Below are 20,572 nucleotides of genomic sequence, written 5' to 3'. Positions count from 1 at the left end.
GGTAACGGAACACCAACATTATGCAACCTACCTACTTCTCACACATAGTACAAGGCAACGGACAAGCCCTAAAAAAACTTAGGTACTGCTGAACACTTTAAGGAAATGTGGGCCTGGAACACTGTTGCACAACCTAATGTGTGTTTAAACAGCTGCTTAAATTGTGAACACAATGCATCAAGTTCTGTGAATAGGATCACAGGTGAAACCAAATTAACCTGGTCCTGAATTTGAAAATCAAAAAACGCAAAAGCATCTAACCAAAAATGTTAGTTATTGTCTCCAAGAGATAATTGCAATCAACATTAGCTGCCAAGCGATGTTTTTGTACTTACAAGGAGAGATCCCCTGCGGTGGGATCGACTTTTTGTAACTATCTATATGGTAAGGTAGGTAAAGATCCTATGTATCACACACTGCAGCCATTTACCTTGGTGGACCGTCATTTGCGAGTAATTGAGGACAAAAAAAATTCGAAATTTTGTGTAACATTCAACAGCATTTAAATAGTTGCATTGTATAGACTGGCTGAGTGGTATAATGACCAGGATAACAGCTTCGTATGCAGGATGTTATGGGTTCAAAGCTCATCACCTGCAGAAAGATGGTTTTTTCCCTAAATCTTTACTGGAATGATTTTGATCATTATATTTATTCAGTTACCCGATTTTAATGTAATTTTTTGGTTGCATGCCTTTGTCGCATAATTTTAATCATAATATCAACTTTTTCATTTGCTCTCATTTTTCTTCCTGTCATTATTTCTTCACTTGAAATCATTGTTCAAGTGTTTTAATTAGTTTAATGTATTAATTTTGATTTAATTTATTTTGCTTTATCACCCTGTTCTTTCTTCCGCATTACTGCATTCACTATATCTAGTTCTCATTTTGTTTGAATTTCATTTTACTTATAAACCCATCTTTCATTTAAATTTACATCTGCACTATGTTGTCCACAGTGCAACAGGTATTAAGGTTATGTTTTAAAAGTTTGTACGATGATTACCAAGAGCAAAAATATTGCACATCTGGTAATAAATTTTTGACACCACTGCACAAATATAAATAGATTATTTCGTCTTTTGTTTTTTAACTGATAGAGTGCAATTTTCAAATAATTGAATGTTATAGCAGGTAAATGTAATTAAATTCACACTCACAAAAATTCCAATTGGAAAAAGAATGATGTACAGAAAAATGAAACTAATGAAAAAGTTCATACAGTGACTAAAATGATGTTACAAAAATAGAAATAAAAAAATTACATTTAAATGAATCAATTGAATAAAAATAATGATCAAAGTAATTTCAATAAAGATTTAAAAATAAAAAAATAAAATAAACAAACTATGTGCACTGGAGATCCAAATCCACAACAACCTTCATGTGAGGCTGTTATCCTATCCATTATACAGGGTGATTCAAAAAGAATACCACAACTTTAAAAATGTGTATTTAATGAAAGAAACATAATATAACCTTCTGTTATACATCATTACAAAGAGTATTTAAAAAGGTTTTTTTTTTTTTTTTCACTCAAAAACAAGTTCAGAGATGTTCAATATCGCCCCCTCCAGACACTCGAGCAATATCAACCCGATACTCCAACTCGTTCCACACTCTCTGTAGCATATCAGGCGTAACAGTTTGGATAGCTGCTGTTATTTCTCGTTTCAAGTCATCAATGGTGGCTGGGAGAGGTGGCCGAAACACCATATCCTTAACATACCCCCATAAGAAAAAATCGCAGGGGGTAAGATCAGGGCTTCTTGGAGGCCAGTGATGAAGTGCTCTGTCACGGGCTGCCTGGCGGCCGATCCATTGCCTCGGGTAGTTGACGTTCAGGTAGTTACGGACAGATAAGTGCCAATGTGGACTCTCCATACAGTTGATTGTGGAATTTGCAGCTCTCTGCTAGCTCTGCGAGTCGATTTTCCTGGGCTGTGAACAAATGCTTGCTGGATGCGTGCTACATTTTCATCACTCGTTCTCGGCCATCCAGAACTTTTCCCTTTGCACAAACACCCATTCTCTGTAAACTGTTTATACCAACGTTTAACACACCACCTATCAGGAGGTTTAACACCATACTTCGTTCGAAATGCACGCTGAACAACTGTCGTCGATTCACTTCTGCCGTACTCAATAACACAAAAAGCTTTCTGTTGAGCGGTCGGCATCTTAGCATCAACTGACGCTGACGCCTAGTCAACAGCGTCTCAAGCGAACAAATGTACAACTAAATGAAACTTTATAGCTCCCTTAATTCGCCGACAGATAGTGCTTAGCTCTGCCTTTTGTCGTTGCAGAGTTTTAAATTCCTAAAGTTGTGGTATTCTTTTTGAATCACCCTGTACTACGCAACCAGACTAGATAATACAACTTTTTTTAATGATATTGACTGCCCCACAAAATTTTGAATTTTTTTCCCTTAATTACTCACAAAGGAGGACCCACCAGGTTGAGTCACTGTAGTGCATGATACCTGGACTCTTAACCTACAGCATCATACAGACAGTTTCGAAAAGTCGATCGTACACCTGGGGACCTCTCCTCGTTAGCTTGGATGATGATCTGACTTTGCAATGGAATTGACTGGCCATTGTACACCATCACATTGTGCTGAAGAGACTGCATCTGTGGGAAACCAAAGCACTGATGTGTGTTCTCACCAATCAGAGACACGACTGACCTGTGTCCCACTGGAGATCCACTGTGGTCCCTCGAGTGTCCAGTTACAACATGAGACACTGCATATTGCCCACTGCTGCCACAGGCATCGGCAAGATAGCGTGCAGTGCGCTGATGGCCTAAGCTGTTGATGCACACCTGCCAAGACACACTCTAAGTGCCCCAGTTCGTGGCATGCAAAACAGATGACATCACAGAAAGGACAGTGACATTGTTGATGCTGGACAAGATTGGACAGCATTAACTCTTCTGGGGTCTAAAACATTAAATGAGTCTCTGCTCATTTGCAGACATGCCAGCAATGAACAAAGTGCTTCTGTTTATGTGCATCTATCAATGATAAGGGCAAGAAATCACTAACTACTGAATCCTGTGTCACCAGACAAATGGGTACTTGGTAAATTGATACTTACATCAAATGAAAGTCATTAAGTTGAGTGTGGAGCACAACGGCAACAGACTACTAACATCAACACCTGCAGATTTGTGAAATAGAGCTTGCACTGATGCAGTTACTTGTGTGCTTTGGCAATATTTAACACATCACTCAATGTGGGATCAGACACCTCTAAAGCTTTTGCACTAACATCTCAATCCAGAGCAAGATGGATAATAACATCACATATTACAGAGTCCACATATGAAATACCACACTGCACGAAAAACTAAACTTGCGCCCCAAACCTTGTAAGTCAGCAGCCCATGCTGCGTAGAGATTGTTTATGTTGCTTAACACATTGGTTAAACCGTAGCCATGCCATAACAACATTTGTGGCTCTAATAGTCAGTCAGCAAACCACAAATATCAGAAAAACTCAAACTACTAGGATCTGAGAGTGGGCATAATTTTTGCACCGCTTCATACAGTTTACTACCACAAGACAGTAAGAGTGCACATTGATATCTAGGGTCAGTTATTTGACTTGCCCTGTAGTGAAGAACAAAACAACATAAACAATCCCCCCATCTCCCATTTGCCTCATATAAATAAACGAAGGGTGGGCAGTGAGGCGAGCCCACTGCAGCAGCCAACTGTTGTCGATTTTGCAAAAGTTGTAAAGATGTGTCTGCTGCTACTGGCATCTCTTGCTACAAGTCTTGCTGTTGCTGTTGCTCCAGGTATTGCTACTCCTACTGTTGCAGTAACTGCTACTGCCACAACTTAAGAAACTCAGGATACATACCGCAATGCAAAAGTTGCACAGCAAAGAAGTTCTCATTGTCAATTTTCTGTACTATACTCCGTAGGTAGGAACACAGTTTATGATTATTTGTACTAATGATAAGAACGAGACTGGCAGAAGAAAATTGCTGGTTCTGATGGTAACTGACAGCGAAGATCATGAGGTGAATTAATATTCAGCACTAGTTCAGAGTATAGTCGAGTTGTCTAAACATATACCACAATCCAGGGAAAAGTCCAAATCCAGAACGTTAATCAGGTAAGGTCAAAATTACTGTTACAAAACTACTGCTCATTTTTGTTATACACTGCAACAATAGTAGTCCGAGCGGACAGAAAGCTACACTGCTGAATACGAAATCAAATGAGTGTGAATAGTATCATTTATACTGATTAGTAAAATAGTGTTGCTTTACAAAAGGGAATGCATTTAGTGCCATAAAAATGGACAGCAACTAAAAAATGGCATAACATTTGTGTTTTTTTAGTTTCTTGGGTACCCTGGAAGCTATGCAGGACAGTTTATTTATAATTCTCTTGTAACTTACAGATATTTTTTCAGTACAAAAAAATGGAGAGTAAACAGCAAAAGACCTGACCTTTTGAGAAAAGAGGTCATATATATCCACGCAGCAAAATGAAGTTTTGTTCACTACACTTCCAGTCATATCACTGAATGTGGAAACTAGGAAACTTGTATATGGAATGCAATATGTACATTATTTAACATATCAAATAAGCCATCACAACCACAACTGAAAGCAAAAGCATACAGATGTGATGAAAAAATGTCAGAAACAATAAAAATGGTTCCCAACACAGAAGAAACCAGTTCCACAATTGTTCCTACAAACAACAAATGGTAAGAACCATTGAGAGATTTGCTTTTGAAACAAAAGTAATTACATTTAAAAAACTATTCATGTGTTGGAAGGTCAAGTGAAGTGCAAGAATGTGCAAAAAATTAGACTCCTCACAAAACTGTTACTTGTCAAGGAAAGTGCCTATCATAGTAAGAACAGACAACAACAGAAATATATGGTTCTCTGCACAAAATGCATGTTTGTATTATCTCATTTTCAAAGGAATAAGCTGCAATTATACATATATTCAAAAGTATTTCTTCATGAATAATTTGTACCAGTGAGATTCAGCTGTTGTTAGACTCTCTCTTCATAATTTACTAATACTTGCAATGCAAAAATATAATAACTACTTAGTTAATTGTACAGAAAAATAATTAAAAACAAACACCAAACTTACAGTTAGCTTTCTTGCTGCTGATGTCATTCCAGCTGATAGACTGTAACAACATCACAACTATATACCTTAAACTATGGTCAAAATGCTCTGCTATTCATTGGCATGTGCAAAAGACTAGTGACTAACAAGAGGCTGGCCGCAACTGCCAGGCTACAGTATATCAGTAAACACTCGTTAGAGGTTGGTGCCACCTCATGAGCTTGCCAAGATGGCTGCTGTACCCCACGAGGGTGTCGCCTGGAGTCCGGTTGGCTATGATGTGTTCACTTTATCAGTACTCAGGCTTGATGAGGAATCTGTCGACCTGCCAGCACTTTCATTTGGTAAGTCAAATCATCTTTTTATATATATATATATATATATATATATATATATATAATGGAAGGAAACATTCCACGTGGGAAAAATTATATATAAAAACAAAGATGAGGTGACTTACCGAACAAAAGCGCTGGCAGGTCGATAGACACACAAACAAACACAAACACACACACAAAATTCAAGCTTTCGCAACAAACTGTTGCCTCATCAGGAAAGAGGTAAGGAGAGGGGAAGACGAAAGGAAGTGGGTTTTAAAGGAGAGGGTAAGGAGTCATTCCAATCCCGGGAGCGGAAAGACTTACCTTAGGGGGAAAAAAGGACAGGTATACACTCGCACACACGCACATATCCATCCACACATACAGACACAAGCAGACATATTTAAAGACAAAGAGTTTGGGCAGAGATGTCAGTCGAGGCAGAAGTGTAGAGGCAAAGAAGTTGTTGAAAGACAGGTGAGGTATGAGTGGCGGCAACTTGAAATTAGCGGAGATTGAGGCCTGGCGGATGACGAGAAGAGAGGATATACTGAAGGGCAAGTTCCCATCTCCGGAGTTCGGATAGGTTGGTGTTGGTGGGAAGTATCCAGATAACCCGGACGGTGTAACACTGTGCCAAGATGTGCTGGCTGTGCACCAAGGCATGTTTAGCCACAGGGTGATCCTCATTACCAACAAACACTGTCTGCCTGTGTCCATTCATGCGAATGGACAGTTTGTTGCTGGTCATTCCCACATAGAATGCATCACAGTGTAGGCAGGTCAGTTGGTAAATCACGTGGGTGCTTTCACACGTGGCTCTGCCTCTGATCGTGTACACCTTCCGGGTTACAGGACTGGAGTAGGTGGTGGTGGGAGGGTGCATGGGACAGGTTTTGCATCGGGGGCACTTCCTTTCGTCTTCCCCTCTCCTTACCTCTTTCCTGATGAGGCAACAGTTTGTTGCGAAAGCTTGAATTTTGTGTGTGTGTTTGTGTTTGTTTGTGTGTCTATCGACCTGCCAGCGCTTTTGTTCGGTAAGTCACCTCATCTTTGTTTTTATATATATATATATATATATATATATATATATATATATATATATAAAAAATAGAGGGAAACATTCCACGTGGGAAAAATATATCTAAAAAGAAAGATGATGAAACTTACCAAACAAAAGCGCTGGCAGGTCGATAGACACACTAACAAACACAAACATACACACAAAATTCTAGCTTTCGCAACCAATGGTTGCCTCGTCAGGAAAGAGAAATATATATATATATATATATATATATATATAAAAAAAATAGGGAAACATTCCACGCGGGAAAAATATATTTAAAAACAAAGATGATGTGACTTACCATACGAAAGTGCTGGCAGGTCGATAGAGACACATACATACACACAAAATTCTAGCTTTCGCAACCAATGGTTGCTTCGTCAGGAAAGAGGGAAGGAGAGGGAAAGACGAAAGGATGTGGGTTTTAAGGGAGAGGGTAAGGAGTCATTCCAATCCCGGGAGCGGAAAGACTTACCTTAGGGGGAAAAAAGGACAGGTATACACTCGCGCACACACACACACATATCCATCCGCACATACACAGACACAAGCAGACATTTGTAAAGGCAAAGAGTTTGGGCAGGGACGTCAGTCGAGGCGGAAGTAAAGAGGCAAAGATGTTGTTGAAAGACCGGTGAGGTATAAGCGGCGGCAACTTGAAATTAGCGGAGGTTGAGGCCTGGCGGATAACAAGAAGAGAGGATATAATGAAGGGCAAGTTCCCATCTCCGGAGTTCTGACAGGTTGGTGTTAGTGGGAAGTATCCAGATAATCTGGACGGTGTAACACTGTGCCAAGATGTGCTGGCCGTGCACCAAGGAATGTTTAGCCACAGGGTGATCCTCATTACCAACAAACACTGTCTGCCTGTGTCCATTCATGCGAATGGACAGTTTGTTGCTGGTCATTCCCACATAGAAAGCTTCACAGTGTAGGCAGGTCAGTTGGTAAATCACGTGGGTGCTTTCACACACGGCTCTGCCTTTGATCGTGTACACCTTCCGGGCTACAGGACTGGAGTACGTGGTGGTGGGAGGGTGCATTGGACAGGTTTTACACCGGGGGCAGTTACAAGGGTAGGAGCCAGAGGGTAAGGAAGGTGGTTTGGGGATTTCATAGGGATGAACTAAGAGGTTACGAAGGTTAGGTGGACGGCGGAAAGACACTCTTGGTGGAGTGGGGAGGATTTCATGAAGGATGGATCTCATTTCAGGGCAGGATTTGAGGAAGTCGTATCCCTGCTGGAGAGCCACATTCAGAGTCTGATCCAGTCCCGGAAAGTATCCTGTCACAAGTGGGGCACTTTTGTGGTTCTTCTGTGGGAGGTTCTGAGTTTGAGGGGATGAGGAAGTGGCTCTGGTTATTTGCTTCTGTACCAGGTCGGGAGGGTAGTTGCGGGAAGTGAAAGCTGTTTTCAGGTTGTTGGTGTAATGGTTCAGGGATTCCGGACTGGAGCAGACTCGTTTGCCACAAAGACCTAGGCTGTAGGGAAGGGACTGTTTGATGTGGAATGGGTGGCAGCTGTCATAATGGAGGTACTGTTGCTTGTTGGTGGGTTTGATGTGGACGGACGTGTGAAGCTGGCCATTGGACAGATGGAGGTCAACGTCAAGGAAAGTGGCATGGGATTAGGAGTAGGACCAGGTGAATCTGATGGAACCAAAGGAGTTGAGGTTGGAGAGGAAATTCTGGAGTTCTTCTTCACTGTGAGTCCAGATCATGAAGATGTCATCAATAAATCTATACCAAACTTTGGGTTGGCAGGCCTGGGTAACCAAGAAGGCTTCCTCTAAGCGACCCATGAATAGGTTGGCGTACAAGGGGGCCATCCTGGTACTCATGGCTGTTCCCTTTAATTGCTGGTATGTCTGGCCTTCAAAAGTGAAGAAGTTGTGGGCCAGGATGAAACTGGCTAAGGTAATGAGGAAAGAGGTTTTAGGTAGGGTGGCAGGTGATCGGCGTGAAAGGAAGTGCTCCATCGCAGCGAGGCCCTTGACGTGCGGGATATTTGTGAATAAGGAAGTGGCATCAATGGTTACAAGGATGGTCTCCAGGGGTAACAGATTGGGTAAGGATTCCAGGCGTTCAAGAAAGTGGTTGGTGTCTTTGATGAAGGATGGGAGACTGCATGTAATGGGTTGAAGGTGTTGATCTACGTAGGTGGAGATACGTTCTGTGGGGGCTTGGTAACCAGCTACAATGGGGCGGCCGGGATGATTGGGTTTGTGAATTTTAGGAAGAAGGTAGAAGGTAGGGGTGCGGGATGTCGGTGGGGTTAGGAGGTTGATGGAGTCAGGTGAAAGGTTTTGTAGGGGGCCTAAGGTTCTGAGGATTCCCTGAAGCTCTGCCTGGACATCAGGAATGGGATTACCTTGGCAAACTTTGTATGTGGTGTTGTCTGAAAGCTGACGCAGTCCCTCAGCCACATACTCCCGACGATCAAGTACCACAGTCGTGGAACCCTTGTACGCCGGAAGAATGACGATGGATCGGTCAGCCTTCATATCACGGATAGCCTGGGCTTCAGCAGTGGTGATGTTGGGAGTAGGATTAAGGTTTTTTAAGAAGGATTGAGAGGCAAGGCTGGAAGTCAGAAAGATTGAGGACTTTTATTAAGGGTAGGAGTTGACGGGTGTGTTCATTGGCTGAGTTGATGAGTAGGTGAAGGATTAGGTGGGTGAGGGCAATGGATTGTTCAGTTTGGAACTGGTATAGGGACTGGTGGAAAGAAGGGTTGCAGCCAGAGATGGGAACTTTAAGTGTGAGGCCTTTGGGGGTAATGCCAAATGTCAGACAAGCCTGAGAAAATAAAATATGGGAGCGTAATCTGGCTAGGGCGAAGGCATGTTTGCGGAGGGAATGTAAATAAAACTTAATAGGATCAAACATTCCACGTGGGAAAAATTATATATAAAAACAAAGATGAGGTGACTTACCGAACGAAAGCGCTGGCAGGTCGATAGACCTGTGTGTTTGTTTGTGTGTCTATCGACCTGCCAGCGCTTTCGTTCGGTAAGTCACCTCATCTTTGTTTTTATATATAATTTTTCCCACGTGGAATGTTTCCCTCTATATATATATATATATATATATATATATATGATGTGACTTACCAAACAAAAGTGCTGGCAGGTCAATAGACACATAAACAAACACAAACATACACACAAAATTCAAGCTTTCGCAACAAACGGTTGCTTCATCAGGAAAGAGGGAAGGAGAGGGAAAGACGAAAGGATGTGGATTTTAAGGGAGAGGGTGTACAAATGTCTGCTTGTGTCTGCATATGTGCGAATGGATGAATGTGTGTGTGTGTGTGTGTGTGTGTGTGTGCGCGTGCGCGAGTGTATACCTGTTCTTTTTTCCCCCTAAGGTAAGTCTTTCCGCTCCCGGGATTGGAATGACTCCTACCCTATCCCTTAAAACCCACATCCTTTCGTCTTTCCCTCTCCTTCCCTCTTTCCTGATGAAGCAACCATTTGTTGCGAAAGCTTGAATTTTGTGTGTATTGCTGTGTGTGTGTGTGTGTGTGTGTGTGTGTGTGTGTGTCAGGGAGGGAGGGAGGGAGGGGTGGGCGGGAGAGAGGGCACACGTTCACACAATCGCATCTGCCCCCTCCAGACACGCAAACATGCACACACACACACACACACACACACACACACACACACACACACACACACACACACACACACAAAAATCAAAACCATTTCAATAGCAAAATTATGGGTTATTCTATAACTATGCTTTTAAGTCATCAAAAAATTATGCTTACATCTTGTAGTGTGTTATGTTTTAGGTAATATTTTCCATTTTTGACAACAACATTTGTTCGAGACTTTTTCTCATGAGTGCTGCTTGTAACTTGACACTGAACACCACCTTTGCCGTCATCCTCTACAATAATCCTGTTGCGAGCCAACTGTTCTTGCATCAGGATCACCTATAACAATAAGCACATGTATTCTTAAGTACCATGTATATTACAAAAGATGATAAAAAGATAGATACATATATTATATACAGGGTGTTACAAAAAGGTATGGCCAAACTTTCAGGAAACATTCCTCACACACAAAGAAAGAAAATATGTTATGTAGATATGTGTCCGGAAACGCTTACTTTCCATGTTAGAGCTCATTTTATTACTTCTCTTCAAATCACATTAATCATGGAATGGAAACACACAGCAACAAGAACGTACCAGTGTGACTTCAAACACTTTGTTACAGGAAATGTTCAAAATGTCCTCCGTTAGCGAGGATACATGCATCCACCCTCTGCCGCATGGAATCCCTGATGCGCTGATGCATTCCTGGAGAATGGCGTATTGTATCACAGCCGTCCACAATATGAGCACGAAGAGTCTCTACATTTAGCACAGGGGTTGCGTAGACAATAGCTTTCAAATGCCCCCATAAATGAAAGTCAAGAGGGTTGAGGTCAGGAGAGCGTGGAGGCCATGGAATTGGTCTGCCTCTACCAATCCATCGGTCACCGAATCTGTTGTTAAGAAGCGTATAAACACTTCGACTTAAATGTGCAGGAGCTCCATCGTGCATGAACCACTTGTTGTGTCGTACTTGTAATGGCACATGTTCTAGCAGCACAGGAAGAGTATCCCGTATGAAATCATGATAACATGGTCCATTGAGAGTAGGTGGAAGAACATGGGACCCAATCAAGACATCACCAACAATGCCTGCCCAAACGTTCACAGAAAATCTGTGTTGATGACGTGATTGCACAATTACGTGCGGATTCTCGTCAGCCCACACATGTTGATTGAGATAATTTACAATTTGGTCACTTTGGAATGAAGCCTCATCCATAAAGAGAACATTTGCACTGAAATGAGGATTGACACATTGTTGGATGAACCAATCGCAGAAGTGTACCCGTGGAGGCCAAACAGCTGCTGATAGTGCCTGCACACGCTGTACATGGTACGGAAACAGCTGGTTCTCCCGTAGCACTCTCCATACAGTGACGTGGTCAACGTTACCTTGTACAGCAGCAACTTCTCTGACGCTGACATTAGGGTTATCGTCAACTGCACGAAGAATTGCCTTGTCCATTGCAGGTGTCCTCATCGTTCTAGGTCTTCCCCAGTCGCGAGTCATAGGCTGGAATATTCCGTGCTCCTTAAGACGCTGATCAATTGCTTCGAATGTCTTCCTGTCGGGACACGTTCGCTCTGGAAATCTGTCTCGATACAAACGTACCGCGCCGCGGCTATTGCCCCGTGCTAATCCATACATTAAATGGGCATCTGCCAACTCCGCATTTGTAAACATTGCACTGACTGCAAAACCACGTTCGTGATGAACACTAACCTGTTGATGCTACGTACTGATGTGCTTGATGCTAGTACTGTAGAGCAATGAGTGGCATGTCAACACAAGCACCGAAGTCAACATAACCTTCCTTCAATTGGGCCAACTGGCAGTGAATTGAGGAAGTACAGTACATACTGATGAAACTAAAATGAGCTCTAACATGGAAATTAAGCGTTTCTCGACACAGGTCCACATAACATCTTTTCTTTATTTGTGTGTGAGGAATGTTTCCTGAAAGTTTGGCCGTACCTTTTTGTAGCACCCTGTATAATGTATAGATCACAAAAATTCTATATGCTTTAATGAAAAAACTCATTCTAAGCATGTTTATTACAAACACAGTATGCAATCATTACAGTTCTGAAATTCATAGGTTCTACACGTTTTACTGCTTGAAACAAATACAACATTTAAAACATAATTTGCCACACTGACACTGATCTCTGATAGGGACACAGAACTCTGAGGTTTGTATGTGTGTGTGTGTGTGTGTGTGTGTGTGTGTGTGTGTGTGTGTGTGTGTGTGTGTGTGGAGGTGACAAGGGGGAGGTGTATGGACTGCAAAGTAATGTTCTTTAAAGATATCTTGAGTTGGTAAGTAAGTAACTGCACTTGACTACTACAGTGCACCTTTCTTTCTTTTCCTCATAGGTACTGGCTCAGCTTTCTGATGTACATGTTCCAGCCTTGCAATGTTAAGCTTATACTCTTCACAAGTGCAAGATTCAATTCTTAAATCTGTAATTCAGTATCATTGTATATAATTTATTTTATGGAGTTACTATACCCATTTATCTACTTATAATAAAACCATGCACTTTCTTACAGAGCAAATCTGTTTTTGGTATGAACAACAAATGCAATTAAAAACACACTGTTAAACTGAAAATATCACAAGAGAATTCTGCATAAATGCTGATAGCCTCAATAAAAATTACTGAGTATGTATCTAAAACTTGTACATAACATAACTGGCTACAAAAAAGAGAGGAGACATGGACTGGATCAAGTATGGAATCAACTAACCCTAATGTGTCACTCCTTTATCAATTTTGGTATCAGAAAAGACCATCCAACCACACCAAAATGGTGGACAAAGACAGATGCAAATTGCATCAACCAAACATTCTGTAAAATAAAGAATAATAATATATCATTCAGTCTAATGATAGGTGGTATCACAAGTAGTTGTCAGCTATCAGAAATGAATAGATCATCAAAAGTATCTGCATGTGGCCCAAATGATACAACTGTATAAATCTTGAATCCTCCACAAGAAAGCAGCTACACTTGTGATAAAAAGTAGAAGAAAACCAAATTAAAGGTAAACAGAAGTAATTCTTTTGTCTATACCTAAGTATGTTTGTTAATATAATGTAACTGGATAGATTAAAAAAACCTCCTCACCAAGCGGTGGCAGCAGTGTGCACGCACACACACAAAGGGCTATCTTATGCAAGTTTTCAGAGCCAGTGGAGCCTTCTTCTGGCAGAAGTGTTGAAGGGGAAGGATGGGGGGAGGGGAAGGAAGGAGGGAGGCTGAGAAAGAGGGGTGAAGGACACATAAAAGATACTGAATACATAAGAGATCTAATCATCAAATGGCGGCAGGAGAAAATGTATGCAAAGGTTACAGGAATGTGTTTGATGTTCGCATGATATGCAAGCAGCAATCTGGAGGGTGTGGGGAAGGGGAAGGGGTCAGGGGAATGGGAAGGGATAGTAGTGTATGGTTGGAGAGAGAGACTATTACTGCCTGGGGGAGTGTGCAGCAGCTAGACTGACAACAGGTGCAGTATCAGGAGGTTGCGGAGCTGGAAGTGGGGGGAAAAAGGAGCAAAAAAGAAGAGGGGTCCTCCCCTACAATAATACCTTTTCTGAAATGTGCAAATGGGAGTTATCCTTACAACACATTCTCTGCTCCCATAACCCATAATCATCCCAGCCTCAACCTACAGTGACATACACTCCCCACACCCTCCACCCAGCAGTTTCCACCCTCTCTGTCCTATCATCTCCTCCCCACTCCCATCTCTCACCCTGTTTACTTGCAGCCCTCTGCCAACACATCTGCCTGTCTTTCCCCACTCCTCTCCTTCTTTGCTCCTTTTTACCCCACCTCCCTGCCCCACAGCCTCCTGACACTGAGTATATTATCAGCCTAGTCCCTGCACACTCCACCAGACAGCAATTATCTCTCTGCCCACCCATAAACTACTATTCCTTCCCCTTCCCCATCCCCTCCAGATTGTTGCCTGAATCCCACATGATGTTGCATTCCGGTCCAAGATGCTGGAGCTGGCGGTAATGTGTGCGTGAGGTGTGCTTGCTTGTGTGTGTGTGTGTGTGTGTGTGTGTGTGTGTGTGTGTGTGTCCTTTACTGATGAAGACTGTGGATGAAAGCTATATGTGAATATCTTAATTGTGTGTGTCTGCAATTTGATGTGTCTTCTTTACAGTAAGAAGCAATCTGTCCTTTCCTGCACTGTTAAAAACAAAGGTTGTTAAGAGAATAAAATACTGTATAAGGTGGGTATGGTTGTCTGCCATTAAACTAAAAATATCTCAGCCAGGCATTCTGCAACACACTAACACCAGCAGCCTAGGAGCTGAGGCTGAACTTCCAAGAATTCACAAAATTTTCAATCACATATCAGACTCATCCCATCATCAGTTAAAACATAACACAAGTCTCCACTTAAATTGAGTGCTGGCCTGCCAATAGAATCTCACACATATGTCATTAAAATGTGGATGAAGGGCAACAGGCAGATTCCATATTTCTAAATTTCCGAACAAGATTCTACATGGTACCCCATAGCACTCTGTTAATGAAAGTACGTGCATATGGAATAGGCTCCCAAATATGTGCCTGGCTTAAAGACTCCTTAAGTAATAGAATACAGTATTTTGTCCTTGATGGCAAGTGTTCATTAGAGACGGGTAACATCAGGAGTGCCCCAGGGAAATGTTATAGGACGGTTGCTATTTTCTATACACATAAATCATCTGGCAAGCAGGGTGGCAGCTATTGTTCACTGATGATGCTGTAATGTACAGAAAGGTGTTGAAGATAAGTGTCTGTAGGTTGATACAAGGTGACCTAGATAAAATTTCTAGTTGGTGTGATGAATGGCAGCTTGCTCTTAATGTAGAAAAAACAAACCCTTAATGTAGGAAAAACAAACCCCTAATGTAGGAAAAGCAAACCCCTAATGTAGGAAAAACAAACCCCTAATGTAGGAAAAAACAAACCCTTAATGTAGGAAAAACAAACCCTTAATGTAGGAAAAACAAACCCTTAATGTGCAAATACAGCATCAGTAGTGTTATGCTTGACACAGTCTCCTTATTTAATTATCTGGGCATAACGTTGCGAAGCAATATGAAATGGAACAAGCATGTGAGGGTTTTGGTGGGAGGGTGAATGGTCGACTTCCGTTCATTGGGAGAATTTTAGGAAAGTGTGGTTCATCTGTAAAGAAGACTGCATATAGGACACCAATGTGACCTAGTCTTGAGTACTGCTCAAGTATTTGGGATCCACACTAGGTTAGATTGAAAGAAGACATTGAAGCAATTCAGAGGCGAGCTGCTAGATTTGTTACCAGTAGGTTCAATCAGAATACAAGTGTTACAGATATGCTTTCGGAGCTCAAGTGGAAATCCCTGGAGCGAAGAAGACATTCATTTCGAAGAACACTACAGAGGAAGTTTAGAGAACTGGCATTTGAAGCTGACTGCAGAACAATCCTACTGCTGCCAACATATATTTCACATAGGGACCACAAAGGTAAGATACGAGAAATTTAGGGCTCATATGAAGGCATATAGACAGCCATTTTTTCCTAGCTCTATCTGCAAATGGAACAGGAAAGGAAACAACTAATTGTGGTAAAGGGTACCCTCTGTCACGTGCCATATGGTGGATTGCGGAGTATGTATATATGTATGTATGTAGATGTAGATGTACATAGAGATGTCACAGGCACCACCAAAATAATTATGAGTTCTTCAATTAATTAAGAAAGCAATGAGTAAGAGAAAAAGATGTGCTACATGGAGACATATCAGTGCTACTGTTACATGTATATGTTCATCCATACTCTATAAGTAATTGAAGTGCATGACAGAGGATACTTCCCATTGCACCAGTTGTTAAGGCTTCTTCCTGTTCCATTCTTGCATGCAGTGCAGGAACAATGGTTGTTTAAACATCTATGTGTGCTGCAATTAATTTAATCCTGTCCTTGTGAGCCCTATGCTACTGATATATATAGAGGATTTATATTACTAGATTCATCACCTAAATCTGTTTTATGTTTGTTGTGCCAGAAACAGGAGTGACTGAGGACACGGGGATCAAGCCCTTTGTATACTCCAACTTGGTTCTTAAAACTTTGTGAGTACGCTTTCAAAGGATGATTTGCATCTGTCTTCCAGTGTCTGCCAGTTCAGTTCAGTTCAGTTCCTTCAGCATATCTGTGACTCTCTCCCATGGGTAAATCTGTTATGTTCCACATCCCCTGTTAGTCCTGTTTAGTACAGGCCCACACACTTGAGCAGTGTTCTATGAAGGGCTCGACAAATGTTTTGTAAGCAGTTTTCTTCATTTCTCTCTGACTGAATGGAAGAATGGCAGAGACGGACAATTGGTTTCACTGATAGCAGCATGTTTTCCACTCCCAGTAACTCATCAGTGCATGACCTTTTGATTCAACAGTGATCTTGAATCTTTAGTTTTCTTGCATCCAGAATGCTGCAGCCTTATCTGGTGTTAGTAAAAAGAGAAAAATGGTATGGATCATTTGGATATTTTTTGTAATGTTTGTCACACCAATTGGATTGATTGTAGAGCAGTGACTGAATCTGGACAAGAAAGTTATTACTACTATATATCTTAATGTTCACTGGAAATGGTTCTGGACAGTAAATAGTGAGGGTATGTCCATGGAAAACTAAGGAGCAGTCAAGAGCGTTTCCCTGGTTGGATCCTTTTATGTCTACTTTACCAAATTGCAGTGCTAATCCAAATATTGTACACTGACAATTTAAAAGTACACTCGGGGTGCTTTCATTTTTAAAACATGTTAGAGCTAAAATAAGTTTACACTGCTGAAGGGATCCAAGACAGCTTTTTGCTCCAACCATAAATACCTAAAGGCATCTCTAAAGGACAACTCTTGAAGTAAACTCTAACAAATCCCAAAGGGTTTCCTCACCTTATATGATGATTATCAAAATATTTTGCCCCTAAAAAAGTGGAAGGAGAGCAGGGAGGGGGGTGAGGTACAGCAACAATGGTAAGATGAGCTAGCAATTTTAGCGATTTTACATTTTACAGGCCTTTCAAACAGTATTTTCTACCTGCTGTAAAGCGGGAGTTCAGTGAACTCCACAGAGAAGATGGGAATTGGATACTGTCTCAAAACCAATTTATGCATGGTGGATTGCATCTTCAGGTAAGATATCCTAGCAGGTCCAACACTGTGCAATTGTAATCAATCCGTGACTGTACAAAGACTCTATAAAACTGAAACAAATAAGTTCAGTCTGATCCCTATGTCTTGTTATGGGTGCATCACCAAAATTTTGAGTGTTAATGCATCTCTCAGGTGCATCAGCCAATTCAACTTATCTAAAATGAGACTCAGGAAACTAAATGAATTCTGAATTTAAAATGATGGACTTCTGTAATTTATATGTGATTAAAAACACATTACTTGCTAAAAAGAACACACACAGATATCTGCAAGTTACCGGTCCGTCCATTGTCCACATTCCACAGTCCAATTGCTGGTGTGAGTCTAACCAGTACAATTGATTCACTAGCTCATTCGTTCATTATTCAATGTCTATTGAGTTGGGATGTGAATAACACAGGAACAAAAGGTCCATTTCAACAGGGGCAATTCAACTGAAACTGAGAAGAGTGATTTCTTCAAAAGAATGGCACAGCACCTCCTATAGCCCAAAGCATTGAACTATGGCACCAGCAGCTTAAAGTCATTGATCACTAATGTAGTGAGAAGTCAACATGTTGCTCTCGTATGCTCATTCAAGACAGAGTCCAATCAACAGAATTCTGCACATACTCCTGATGTTACTAATAAGTCGCATAAGTAACTACTAGGCTGTATACAGGGGCAAATTATGATAACTAAAAAACTGCAACTGTTTAGGACTAAACAGAGGCAAGGAAATGCAGGACAAGACAGCCAGACACAGAGTCGGGAGGCTGTGGGGCAGGGAGATTGGGGGTAAAGGGGGAGGAAGTGGAGTGGAGCAGAAAAGGAGAGGAACAGGGAGGTGGGAAAATCAGGCAGGTCTGTTGGCACAGGATGGCACACAATGAGGGTGAGGGGATGTGAATAGGGCTGAAGTTACACGATAAAGGAATGGGAAGTGTTGAGTGTGTGGTGTGAGGACAGTAAGTTACTGTAAGTTGAGGGTGGGATAATTTCAGGAGTAGGGAATGTGTTTTAAGGAGAGCTCCCATCTGCACAGTTTAGAAAAGCTGGTCATGAAGGAGAGGATGCAAGTGGCCCGGATTGTAAAGCAGCCACTGAAATAAAGCATGTTATGTTCAGCTGCATGTTATGCCACAGGGTGGTCTACCATGCTCATGGCCACAGTTTGGTGGTGGCCATTCATCCTGGTGGACAGCAGGATGGTTGTCATACCAATACAAAAAGCTGTGCAACGATTGCAGCAGATGTGGTATATTATGACATGGTTGCTTTCACAGATGGCCCAGCCTCTGATGAGGTAAGATTAGCCTGAGACAGGATTGGAATAAGAAGTGCTGGTGAGCTGGTCAGGCAGGTCTTACACCTGGTTCTTCCGCAGGGATATGGTGCCTGTGGCAAGGGGTTCAGATTAGGAGTGGCATAGGAATGAACCAGGATGCTGTGGAGGTAGGGAGGCAATGGAACACCATTTTAGGAGGGGTGGGAAGGATTTTGGGTAGGATGTGGAGGGGATGGAAGGATGTCCCTCACATCAGAGCATGACGACAGACATTCAAAGCACTGATGGAGGATGTGGTTCAATTGTTCCACTCTGGTGTGGTACTGTATGATGAAGGGAGCACTCCTTTGCCGCTGGTTGTCGAAGGTGGTAGGAAGATTGGGGGTGTGTGGGAAAATGGGAAAGGAGATCTGTTTGCAGACTAGGTATGGGGGACAGTGCCTATCTGAGAACACCTTGGTGAGACCTTCAGCATATTGCGTACAGAAGTTCCTGTCACTGCAGATATGCTGGAAGTTCACATCATGATGATATCACCAATGACTCTGAACCAGAAGTTCCTGTCACTGCAGATATGCTGGAAGTTCACATCATGATGATATCACCAATGACTCTGAACCAGACTACGTGTTTGGCATTTTGGGAGGCTAGGAAAGTTTTCTCTAGACAGCTCATAAAAGGACGGCATATGATGGTACCATGTGGGTGGCCTCGGCTGTGCAGCAGATTTCTTTGTATACTTTCCCTTCAGTGAAGAAGTAGTTGTGTGTTATGATAAAGTTAGTAAAGTGTACGAGGAGTGAGGTAGGGTGTATGGAGTCTATAGGACATTAGGAAAGGCGGTGTTCAATAGTGGCAAGACCATGGGCAAGAGGGGTGTTGATTTATGGGGAAGTGGCAACAACAGTGACAAGTAGGGATCCAGGAGGTAAAGGGATGGGGACGGTGGAGAGTCAGTTAAGGAAGTGGTTGGTATCTGTGAACTGGAAGACTGGATTTCAGGCAATTAGTTGAGGGTATTGGTCAATGGGGGCCAAAATTCTTTCAGTGGGGGCAGAGTAACCAGCTACAATGGGGCATCCAGGATTGTTGGTTTTGTGGTTTCTGGGGGGCATATAAAATGTGCATGTCATAGGAGTGAGGAGGGAAATGGATTCAGTGATGAGGTTCTGGGAAGTGCCTGAGTCTTTAAGCATGGGCTGGAGGTTATGCTGTACTTGTGGGGTGGGATCACTATGGCAGGGCGGGGTTTATAAGTGGAGGAGCCAGTTAAATGGCAGAGGGCTTCCACCAGGCAGTCATTCCAGTTCATAACTTCCATGTGGAAACCTTTGTCAGTGGACAAGGTGATAAGGACAGAACTTGTTTCCACATTGTGTATAGCTGTTCTTTATTCTGTTGAAATTGTTGTGACTGACAGTCCGAAAAATTTCTCTCTCTCAATATGTACGCTGCTGGGACGCTATTCATACTAGTCCAGATGTTGCCTGAATCAAATCACCCAGAACACAGTCCTATTGCAAGATGGCAGCTGTCCCTTTATGGTTTTGGTTCACCCCTACACAGAAAATCCCGCATCTACATCACTTAATAAGCTTGTAGTTCCACTAGCCTAATTTAGAGCTTTTGATACATTAATGACATTGAAATTATGATTGCCTCATTAGCTATGTGTTAAAACTCTAGTCTAATCTGATACTTTTCACTCAATTTAATGTGCAATAATTTGCCTAAAAATTCAAAGTTAAATAGTTATAAACTTCACTGCAGTGCTTAAAATCATTTCATATACTCTGTGCCATCAAGTATCACAACAATTATTAATATGGCTCCACTTTCTTTTTTATTCTTCTTTCTATTGCAATATTGAGAATTATGTTATCTATGACAGTTCTCATGTTGTGGGTGAAACTACGCATATTTATAAACAATTAATAAAAACAAATATGAATCTTAGGAACCGAACATTAAATATAGCAA

The 20,572-nt window shown here is 41.8% G+C and overlaps 1 protein-coding gene across 1 annotated transcript in view; it reads right to left on the bottom strand.

Annotated features, from left to right (window-relative positions):
* Positions 1 to 20,572, bottom strand: part of LOC124711579 (DNA-directed RNA polymerase III subunit RPC2) — a 196,715-nt gene that overhangs the window by 124,856 nt on the left and 51,287 nt on the right. Inside the window, exon 5 of the mRNA XM_047241725.1 lies at positions 10,280 to 10,447. Within this exon, the coding sequence (XP_047097681.1) occupies positions 10,280 to 10,447 (168 nt within the window). The remainder of the gene's footprint in view (positions 1 to 10,279; positions 10,448 to 20,572) is intronic.

This window comes from Schistocerca piceifrons, chromosome 8 (assembly GCF_021461385.2).
Source record: "Schistocerca piceifrons isolate TAMUIC-IGC-003096 chromosome 8, iqSchPice1.1, whole genome shotgun sequence".
In the NCBI taxonomy this organism is placed as follows: Eukaryota; Metazoa; Arthropoda; class Insecta; order Orthoptera; family Acrididae; genus Schistocerca; species Schistocerca piceifrons.
Note: the sequence above shows the minus strand (reverse complement) of the source record. Positions and strands in the feature narration are given on the sequence as shown.